We start from the raw sequence: 11,387 nt of genomic DNA, 5'->3' as shown, positions 1-11,387 counted from the left end.
AGGATTATCTTACGACGAGTAAGTGATACGTTAGGGTTACGATTTCTACACTCAACTTTGCCGTTGGTGTTGATGGGTAACCACAACCTTGTTGCTTCCGCGATTTTGGATTTGAGGTAATAGTATTTACGTTACTTTATACATGTGATTTACCTCTGTTATAAATCCTTCGAGTACTGTGTGTGTCAGCATACCGATCCAGGGATGACACGTAAGCACAGAGACTTGACCCATTCGGGTCGGGTCGCTACAAGATGTCTTTTCAATGTCCCCATCTCCAAACTGCGCAATTGGACAAAGAGGGAGCAGAATGATGCATCGAGCCATGTGTCATAATCGATTTGATGAAAACATCATTATCTCCAAGTTCTGCAATTGGAAGAAGAGGAAGTAAAATAATGCATCGAGTCTTGTCCATGTGAGAAGTAAACAAATTTGATGAGCACACTCTTACGGTGGTGTTTTGTGTAATACCAAACTCATATGCATCCGGGGTAGCTAAAATCCTAGAAATGAAAAATGATTTTAAAAAAAAGAATATGATTGTTTTGGCAACAAACACGGTTGAGCGTTCTACGTATGCACAGAGTTTTGTGAAGAAATAGCATTCATGGTGGTTCAGAGAAGAAAGGAAAAACAATGCTCCAATAAGCTTTACAAAACGACCGTTCTAGAGCATCATTTTCTTCTTTTTAGAGCAACATAAATTTCATTCATTTTCATGAAAATTCATACGTAGACAGAAAACTCAGCCATGTTTGTTGCCAAACAAATTAAGAATTTTAAATATTTTTTGAATTTTATTGTTCACACTGGTGCATGTGAACTCAGAGAGAAATAATTCAGGTCCACATCACTATCTCTAAATTATGAAATTATATTACCCCTAAAAGAATTGTGTAATAATTAGACAAAGCAAATGCAAAAAGAAAACGGCGAGGAAGCGAAAAGGTCCACACGTCGTGATGAAGGGAAGCAAACAAATCTGAAAAAACTGTGAAGAAATAGCATTCATGGTGGTTCGGAGAAGAAAGGAAAAACAATGCTCCAATGAGCTTTACAAAACGACCATTTTAGAGCATCATTTTCTTCTTTTTAGAGCAACATAAATTTCATTTATCTTCATGAAAATTCATACGTAAATAGAAAACTCAGCCATGTTTGTTGCCAAACAAATTAAGAATTTTTAATATTGTTTGAATTTTATCGTTCACACTGGTGCATGTGAACTCAGAGAGAAATAATTCAGGTCCACATCACTATCTCTAAATTATGCAATTAGATTACCCCCTAAAAAATTGTGTAATAATTAGACAAAGCAAATGCAAAAAGAAAAACTGTGAGGAAGCAAAAAGGTCTACACGTCATGATGAAAGAAGTAAACAAATCTAAAAAAATTGTGGAAAAGGAAAAACAAAATTAAAAGTGGGGCATTCCGAGAATTGAACTCGGGACCTCTCGCACCCTAAGCGAGAATCATACCACTAGACCAAATGCCCTTGTTGCTATATTCTTCCTAACATTGTATTCAAAGTGAAAACACCTGGGATCATCGCTGCTATGCGGCCCCGGTTTCTGCCCCGTCCGACTTCAATCCCCACCTCATTCCTCTCCTCATGTCTCGCCACCGGCGCCGCGCCGCCGCCGCCTCGTCTCCTCCTCCTCGTCCGCCTCAACGCGCCTCGACCTACTTCTTCCACCGCATGCTCGTACGGCTGCGGCAGTAAGGGACGACGTTGTGTTTGCACGGTCTCTCAAATCGCTGGATCTTGGGGTGCGGAGCCCTTTTTCGCCATCCATGGAAGTTTCTTCGCCAGAAACCTCAGGTTCAGGGCGACGGCGATGACGGCGGCTGCTGCCGTGCGAACCGCCGCGCCTAATTCTGCCGAAAGTGGGGAGCAGAGCAGCATTTCCAGCTGTGAGGTAGAGCAGGGTGTCTCTTCTCAACCTCTCTTGGGCTGGAAGGCTGCTCCTAAATAGCAGCGCTCTCTGATGATCCGGTTGACATCCAACCCCTAATGACATTCGCAGAAGCTCATCGATTGGTTTAGTTTTTCAATAATTGATTCCATTTCACATGGCCAAGATTGCAGATCATTTTGTGGTGGATCTTGTCACAGATGGCCATGACATGCCAGGGCAGTTCCAAGAGGTGGACAGTTCATTACCTGAACTAGGTGAGCACATTCCTGGAGGTTGAGTCAACTAGCAGATCTTATTTCTTATTATCCTCTTGTTTCTGCCCCCTCAACCTCTATCCAGCAGAAAATGGGATGCCCGTGCAGTTTATCCTGCCCGGAACAATCGGAACATGGCATCAAAGCACGCTTGCAGAATTTCGATGCGTGGGTCATGGATCATTCTGTAGGTAGCAGGCGGTCCTCCAACAAACACCAATTGCACAGCTCACATTTCTTTTCTTTTGGTTGCTGCCTATCAGTCAACAATGTAGATTGATTCTGATTAATTTTAAACACTCGTGCATATGCTTTGCCACCAATTGTAGGGACATCATCTGCTTGTAAGCTCACTTATTGATGTCTGTTGCACAAACAAGATGAAACAACATGAACTTGTCTTTGACACAAATGGCTACGCCATATAACCATAGCACAAAACTTGCTCCATATTGTTTAGATGATCACCGGCTTTGCTTCCATTGGCCTTTTGATTCTCAACTATAATGGAGTATGCCTGAAGAGCTGAACGGTGTGCAACTTTTCTTCCTTTCTCTTCTCTTCCATGTCCTGAAGAAATATACCATCACTCATTCGCACCATCCATCAACAACATGTCTTGCCATCTAAGATCTACAAGTCTGCCTTCTAGGCCTCATTTTAGTGAGATCAAAGCAGAAGAAGAGTTGCACGGCCTAAAAACACACTTCTGTAGGCAGCCTGCTAGCATCTGTCACACTGAGTGATGGTTTGAGGAAGCTTGCACATGTCTACAACTGTGTTGAGGAGATTGTACGCTTGCCAAGGAACCAAGTTGACCTCTGCTTGCCTTAGCAAAAGAAAATGCTGGAGAAAGAACTGGAACAGTCCCTTGTGCTGCTTGATATCTGCAATGCTATGCAAGAGAACTTTGCCGAGTTGAAGATGAGCATCCAAGAGCTGCAACTAGTCCTTAAAAGAGGAGATCATGCCACTGCCAATCTCAAAATTGAGCCTTTCTTCCGTTCAGCAACGAATATGCAAAAGCATTTCAAGAAATACAGCAGCAAAGCTACTCCTGAAGGTCTCAGCCTTGTCAGGCTACTAGTAGAAGCCAGAGAGATAGCTGTGTCCCTACTTGAATGTACATCATACCTCATGCCCAATCAGATTGTCACATCCAATTCTAGCAAATGGCATCTGGTGTCCAAATGGTTCCAGAAAAGAAAGTTGTATGTGAGGAGGATCAGCTACAAGCATTAGAGTGCAGAATTGGAGATCTTGAGAACAGTGTAGGATTTCTGTTCAGGAGATTGATCCAGACTAGGGTTTCTCTCCTGAACATTCTTAGCTCATCCATATGCTGCTGCTCTGGCGCCCTGTGAATGGCATCCACCTTTTAAGGGGTTTGCCAACCTTGTGTAAGTCTATCGAGTGTGTATGCTGAGACCACATGCAGATATTACTGGTAGACTAAAAGGAAAAATGCTTTCATCATGTTTATGTTGCCAATGATCCTTTGTATGTACTCCCTCTGTAAATAAATATAAGAGCATTTAGACCACTACTTTAGTGATGTAAACGCTCTTATATTTCTTTACAGAGGGAGTACTTCTTAATTCTGACTCTGGTGAAATGTGATTTTGCTTATTCCTGGCTGAATACTGGTATCCTCAGTATGACAATACTTCTCATCTGTTGTCTGTAGGTTTTAACCGGAGCTATTGTATTTTCACTTGACGCTTTTACCTCATATTTTTCCTGTACTTGCATTAAGCTTATTATTTTGTGATTGATTTGCTTTACATGCATGAGTACATAAGATCCAGGCTATGTGTGTAGGCTCTTAATTAGACTGAATAATAAGAAAGAAGAGAAAACTTGGAAAACTAACAACTGTGCAGGGACCAGACTTAAGCGCATGCTACCTATGACACGGATACTTTGAGTTTCATTGAAGTTTACAATCTTACCATTTATCCATGTTACTTTTAATATGGTCAAAGATGCTGATCCTTTTATGATGGATCTTATTGTAGGTGGATGAAACTTGCCTGCACTACTCCCTGAGGTGTTGAGTTCATGCTTATCTTGAACCCTACGTGGCCCAGATTAGCACTGAACACGTTTTTGGAGGTTTGCGTGTCAACGTTTCTTCTCATTAACTGTGATTCTTGCTCACCACCTTATAGCAGAAAACAACTCTGTACTCGTGCAGTCTGTTTTGTCGGGCATAATTTAAACATCACATACTGGCAATACCAAATAGCAACCTGTCTTCCTGTACTATCTAGTAGTCGTGCAGACCACAGTTTGCCTACATTTGGAACATGTCAAAGGTGCATTATTTAGCACTTAGCAACGCGTGCTGTTTTAAACTAAGATAGACAAGGCATCAACTTGTCTGAGGCTGTGGTGGCCATGTGAGTACATGGGTTCTGCAGAGATAAATATACTTTCTGTCTGTGCCGTATTCTCAAGTTTCACATGTAATTGAGCAACTTTGCCTCTGCTACTGAAGGATCACACCACAGATTCTTACAGAAACAGGTATTAGCTTTTAATATCTGGAATTTCGCAAGCTAGAACCCGCTGCACTGAGACTTATAAGTTAGTTTTTGTAAGTTGCTTATGTTCTAAGCAAGTAAACGTTGCAGCGGAAGAAGTGAAGCATCTATTGATGATTATAATGCATGTGTGGTGGATCATGCTGCAGTCAGCACACATACCAGCACAGCAACAGTGCTGCACGGCAATTGAGGCGAAGGTGCAGCTGTCATAAGTTGAGAAGCAAATTGACAGGCTGTTTGAAGGTAAAGCCATCTGGTCCTTCATCATACATCTCAGTTGCATGACTTGTATTCTAGTTTATTTTGCCTCGGTTTGCTGATCTGGTTTCTGTGTTAAGCTAAGCACTTGCGCAGATGCTTTGCCGCCAATTGTTGAGACTTGGGATGCAGTTAGTGATTCTTGTCTCCTTAACAAGATTGTAATGGATTTAGAGGGTTATGCTACTCCAAAATGATTTGATCCATTGTTGGCAACAAATGGAGCATGGTGCGCAATATTCTTGCTGCCTAATGGGCTTTGCCAGCAAGACTGTTTTGTTTCTTGACTATAAATAGAGTGTGCTGCAGAGGCCTGAGCACCAACAAAGCACATCTGCTCTTCTCTTTCTCTTCCATTTCAAACAGAAACACATCATCACTTCATCCATTAGAAACATGGCTTGCCATCAAAGATCTGCAAGTTTGCCTTCTATTGATCACTCCAGTGAATCCAAAGTAGATGTAGAGCTGCAGCGCCTGAAGTCATGCATCTCTTCACCCTTCGCAACCATCGTCACAATGTGTGGTGGCTACGCAAGGCTTGGAGACATCTACAAGAACATAGAGGAGATCATGGACTTGCCCAGCAACCAAGTTGGCCTCTCCTTTCCCCCAAACAAGAAAATGGTGGAAGAGGAACTGGAACGGTCCCTCGTGCTGATCGATCTCTGCAATTCCATGCAAGAGAATTTAGCAGGGCTGAAGATGAATACTCAGGAGCTGGAACTGGTTCTCAAAAGAGGAGATGATGCGGCTGTTCAGCTCAAGGTCGAGTCTTTCATTCGCCTCGCGAAGCAGGCCCAGAAGCCTTTCAAGAAGATCACAAGCAGCAAAGCTGTTGCTGAGGATTGCAGGCTGGTCAGGGTACTGGCGGAAGCCAGAGAGATGTCTGTTTCTCTACTTGAGTCCACATTGCATCTGTTGCTAAAGCAGTTCACCACCAAAAAAGGAAGCAAATGGTCTCTTGTCCAGAAAAGAAAGGTCGTTTGTGAGGAGGAACAGTTGCAAGTGCTAGAGTGAAGCATGGGAGATCATGAAAACGGCGCTGAACTTCTGTTCAGGAGATTGATCCAAAGCAGGGTTTCGCTCCTGAACATTCTCAGCTCCTAGACACTCTCAGGCCTTGTTTCTCTAGCATATTGCGACTGGCATCCACCTTTTAAAGGATTCACCAGTCATATAGAACCTTTCTAGCTTGTGTACTGAGTACACTACTAAATGTACATACAAATGATCAGTTGACGAAAGCAGTTTTGTCTATGCCCATAAAATTACTTGTGATCTCACCGATCTTTACAGTGCGATGATTTTGATTTATTTCTATAGCTGAATGTCATGTCGATATGTTCTCTTTCAAGTATACGATGAATGCTAAGGAAGCGAAAAGGAAATTCCTCTTAAGAAAATGGCATGCAGAGTCTAGGTGAAGACTAAATAATTCTGAATTTGTGTGTAATTATTTCTAGCTATAAATTGTAGACATGCACAGTATTTATTTGATCTTACCTTCGAACGGCCATGTTACGTCACACCAATTACAGTTTGCAATCGGCGCCATCATCTTTTGCCTAATGTACTCTTTAACGACCATGAACATGCCAGCTCTAGGCCATGTGGTAGCTGCTCATTATTAGCCTGATCACTAGCATAAGGTGGAAGCACATTATGCCTAGCAGATGTACCAGACTTAATTAAACACATGCGGACATGCCACCAATGATTTAGATCCTCTGAATAGAGGCAATAACCATTATCTCAGCTCATATTCTATTGCACCTGAAGTTATCTCACACCTCTTCATGAGAGTTTCTGTTTCGGTTGGTCAAGAATAATGCTGATCCTTCTGTTCTGCGGCGGATCTTGTTGCAGGTTGATGAAACAAGACAGCGATGCTCCACGAGGTGTTGACTGTTGAGTTCATGCTTATCTAGATGTCGTCTGGATCTATCATGACTGAGCGTGTTTCTGTAGGTTAAGTCAACTCTTTCCTCTCTCTTAACAACTTATGGACACTGTGCCCTAGGGGGTGCACTAGCCATATGAGATGTAATCTGATGTATCCTATGCTTTCATGAATCTTTCTCCCTCGTGCTATGGACAAATCAAACATGACCCCCCGTGCATTTCAGTTTTTTCTCTGGATCAACAGCAATGACAGATAGGAAACATTAATTAGTATCTCCCCATCTAATATTATGAAGTACTCGTGAAGACTGCACATTCTAACAGTTGTTTGTTATCATCTCGGCTGTTAGTAGGTTAAAACAGAAACCTGCAGTATTAAGCAAGATGGACCGGTAATTTATCCAATCAAAGTTGTTCTATATTCTCTTCTCAGTGAAAATAGGGCGCAGTGTCACTTTGTGTCCGAGACAGAAAAAGAGTTTACTTTCTCTATTACTGCACCTAGATTAACGTCCGGGCATTCCTTTTTACTCTCTCAAACAGCGGGAAAATGACAGATAGGAAACACTAAGTAGATACATTTATCTCATTATCTATATTATGAATTACTCGTGAAACAATAATTGAATCTTATTGTAGGTGGATGAAACTTGCCGGTGGTACAACATGAGGTGTCGAGTTCATGTTTATCTTGAAGCTGACTGGCCCATATTAGCATTGAACACGTTTTTGGAGGTTCTGTGTCTCAACTTTTCCTCTCATGAACTGCGATTCTTGCCCACCACCTTATAGCAGAAAACAACTCTGGGTACTCGTGCAGTCCATTTTGCCGGACATAATTGAAACATGACAGATTGGAAATACAAAAATAGCGATTTGTCTTCCTGTAGTAGTTTGCCTACGTTTGGAATATGTCAAGGCTGCACTGTTTAGTAATTTAGCAACGCGTGCTGTTTTAAACTAAGATAGACAAAGGTACCAACTTGGCTGAGGCTGTGGTGGCCATGTGAGTACATGGGATCTGCAGAGAAAGAGATACTTTCTGTCTGTATATCAATCCGTTGTGCCTTATTCTCAAATTTCTCATGCAATTGGCCAAATTGTGCACCTCTACTTCTGCTACTGAAGGATAACACAACATATTTCTTACAGAAGCAGAATATCTAGAATTTTGCAAGCTAGAACCCATTCCAGTGACGTTTATGAGTTAGTTTTCATAAGTTGCTTATGTTCTAAATGAGTAAATGACGCAACGGAAGAAGCGAAACATCTATTGATGATTCTAATGCATGTGTTGGCGTGGTGGATCATGCTGCAGATATCAGAGACATACCAGGAAAGCAACAGTGCTGCATGGCAATTGAGGCGAAGGTGCAGCTGACATCAGTTGAGAACCAAATTGACAGGCTGTTGGAAGGTAACGTCTTCTGGTCCTTCAACATGCACCTCAGTTGCACGACTTGCATTCTAGTTTATTTTTCTTCTGTTTGCTGATCTGGATTCTCTGTTAAGCTAAGCACTTGTGCCGATGCTTTGCCTCCAATCGTCGAGACATGGCATGCACTTAGTGATGCTTGTCTCCTTAACAAGATTGTAACAGATAGAGATGGTTATGCTGCTCCAAAAAATTGATTCATCATTGGCAATACATGGAGCGTGGTGCAAAATATTCTTTGCCAGCAAGACTGCTTTTGTTTCTTGACTATAAATAGAGTGCACCACAATGGTTGAGCACCAACAAAGCACATCTGCTCTTCACTTTCTCTTCCATTACAAACATAAACACATCATCAGTTCATCCATTAGAAACATGGCTTGCCATCAAAGATCCGCAAGTTTGCCTTGCTCCAGTGAATCCAAAGTGGAGGTGGAGCTGCAGGGCCTGAAGTCATGCATCTCTTCACCCTCCGCAACCATCGACACAATGTGTGGTGGTTACGCAAGGCTTGGAGACATCTACAACTGCATAGAGGAGATCATGGGCTTGCCCAGCAACCAAATTGGCCTCTCCTTCCCCCAAAACAAGAAAATGGTAGAAGAGGAACTGGAGAGATCCCTTGCGCTGATTGATCTCTGCAATTCCATGCAAGAGAATTTAGCAGAGCTGAAGATGAGTACCCAGGAGTTGCAACTGGTTCTCAAAAGAGGAGATGACGCGTCTGTTCAACTCAAGGTTGAGTCTTTCATTCGCCTCGCCAAGCAGGCGCAGAAGCCTTTCAAGAAGATCGCAAGCAGCAAAGCTAGTGGTGAGGATTGCAGGCTGGTCAGGCTACTGGCGGAAGCCAGAGAGATGTCTGTCTCTCTACTCGAGTCCACGTCGCAGCTGTTGCTGAAGCAGTTCGCCACCACCAAAGGAAGCAAATGGTCTCTTGTACAGAAAAGAAAGGTCATTTGCGAGGAGGAACAGTTGCAAGCGCTAGAGCGATGCATGGGAGATCTTGAAAACGGCGCTGAGCTTCTGTTCAGGAGATTGATCCAAAGCAGGGTTTCGCTCCTGAACATTCTCAGCTCGTAGACACTCTCAGGCCTTGTTTCTCTAGCATATTGCGATTGGCATCCACCTTTTAAAGGATTCACCAGCCATATAGAACCTTTCTAGCTTGTGTACTGAGTACACTACTAAATGTACATACAAATGATCAGTTGACGAAAGCAGTTTTGACTATGCCCATAAAATTACTTGTGATTTCACTGATCTTTACCGTGCGATGATTTAGATTTATTTTTCATAGCTGAATGTCATGTCGATATGTTCTCTTTCAAGTATACGATGAATGCTAAGGAAGCGAAAAGGAAATTCCTCTCAAGAAAATGGCATGCAGAGTCTAGGTGAAGATTACATCATTCTGAATTTGTGTAATGGAAGGTGTAGACATGTACGATTTTAATTTGATCTTACCTTTGAAAAAGACATGTTACGTCACACCAATTACAGCTTGCAATCAGCGCCATCATCTTTTGCCCACAGTACTCTTAACAGCCAGGAACATGCCAGCTCTAGGCCATGTGGAAGCCGCTCATTATTAGCTGATCACTAGCATAAGGTGGAAGCACATTATGCTCAGCAGATGTACCAGACTTAATTAAACAAATGCCACCAATGATTTAGATCCTCTGAATAGAGGCAATAACCAGTATCTCAGCTCATATTCTATTGCACGTGAAGTTATCTCACACCTCTTCATGAGAATTTCTGTTTCGGCTGGTCAAGAATAATGCTGATCCTTCTGTTCTGCGGCGGATCTTGTTGCAGGTTGATGAAACAGGACAACGATGCTCCATAAGGTGTTGAGTTCATGCTTATCTAGATATTACCTGGACTGGGCATGTTTCTGTAGGTAAAGTCAACTCTTTCCTCTCTCTTAACAATTTATAGACACTGTCCTAGCCATATGAGATGTAATATGATGTATCCTATCTTTCATGAATCTTCCTCTCTGGTGCTATGGCCAAATCAAACATGAACCCCTGTGCATATAATTTTTTTTCTTGGGATCAACTGCAACGTATTTAGATATATGAATTTATCTCCTCATCCAGTACCCGTGAAGACTACACATTCTAACAGTTGTTTCTTATCATCTGGGCTGTTAGTAGGTTATTAAAACAGCAACCTGCAGTATTAAGCGAGATAGACCGGTAATTTATCCAATCGAAGTTGTTCTATATTCTCTTCTCACTGAAATTAGGGCGCATTGTCACTTTCTGTCCGAGACAGAAAAAAGAGTTAACTTTCTCTATTACCGCACCTAGATTATCAGCTGTGCATTCTGTTTTTTCTCTCGACCAGCTGAAAAATGATACTCCCTCCGTCGGTCCGTCCGGAAATACTTGTCGAAAAAACGGATGTACCTAGATGTATTTTAGTTCTAGATACATCCATTTTTATCCATTTCTCCTTATCTATATTAGATGCATTTATCTCCTTATCTATATTATGAAGTACTCTTGAAACAATAATTGGATCTTACTTTAGGTGGATGAAACTTGCCAGTCGTACTCCATGAGGCGTTGAGTTCATGCTTATCTTGAAGCTGACTGTCCCATATTAGCATTGAACACGTTTTTGGAGGTTCTGTGTCTCAAATTTTCCCCTCATGAGCGATTCTTGCCCATCACCTTATAGCAGAAAACAACTCTGGGTACCCGTGCAGTCCATTTTGCCGGACATAATTGAAACATGACAGATTGGCAATACCAAATAGCAACTTGTCTTCCTGTAGTGTCAAGTAGTCATGCAGACCACAGTTTGCCTATGTTTGGAATATGTCAAGGCTGCACCGTTTAGTACTCCCTCCTTCCCATAATATAAGAGCGTTTTTGACACTACACATGCTGTTTTAAACCAAGATAGACAAAGGTAACAACTTGGCTGAGGCTGTGGTGGCCATATGAGTATATGGGATCTGCAGAGATCTTTATGTCTGTGTATCAATCCCTTCTGCCTTATTCTCAAATCTCTCATACAATTGGCCAAATTGGGCACCTGTACTTCTGC

At 42.1% G+C, this 11,387-nt stretch overlaps 2 protein-coding genes and 1 non-coding gene across 4 annotated transcripts; 2 read left to right on the top strand and 1 right to left on the bottom strand.

The window, feature by feature from the left end:
- Window positions 1-1,427: 1,427 nt before the first annotated feature.
- Window positions 1,428-1,499, bottom strand: TRNAP-AGG. The gene has a single exon. It is a non-coding gene; the product is annotated as a tRNA-Pro (tRNA).
- A 3,329-nt stretch (window positions 1,500-4,828) lies between these two features.
- Window positions 4,829-6,265, top strand: LOC125550899. 2 transcript variants are annotated; one of them, XM_048714015.1, is made up of 2 exons: window positions 4,829-4,969; window positions 5,081-6,265. In XM_048714015.1, the coding sequence occupies exon 2, from the start codon at window positions 5,381-5,383 to the stop codon at window positions 6,002-6,004; it is 624 nt and encodes a 207-aa protein (XP_048569972.1). In that variant the 5' UTR covers window positions 4,829-4,969; window positions 5,081-5,380; the 3' UTR covers window positions 6,005-6,265. The 2 variants fall into 2 exon arrangements, with proteins under 2 accessions (XP_048569972.1, XP_048569971.1); XM_048714014.1 differs by having other exon boundaries at window positions 4,833-4,969; window positions 5,065-6,265.
- Window positions 6,266-8,299: 2,034 nt separating this feature from the next.
- Window positions 8,300-9,554, top strand: LOC125550895. Its single transcript, XM_048714009.1, has one exon. The coding sequence runs from the start codon at window positions 8,613-8,615 to the stop codon at window positions 9,402-9,404; it is 792 nt and encodes a 263-aa protein (XP_048569966.1). The 5' UTR covers window positions 8,300-8,612; the 3' UTR covers window positions 9,405-9,554.
- The last annotated feature ends 1,833 nt before the right edge of the window (window positions 9,555-11,387 follow it).

This window comes from Triticum urartu, chromosome 4 (assembly GCF_003073215.2).
Source record: "Triticum urartu cultivar G1812 chromosome 4, Tu2.1, whole genome shotgun sequence".
NCBI lineage: Eukaryota > Viridiplantae > Streptophyta > Magnoliopsida > Poales > Poaceae > Triticum > Triticum urartu.
The sequence above is the reverse complement of the archived record's forward strand: the minus strand, read 5'-3'. Positions and strand labels throughout refer to the sequence as shown.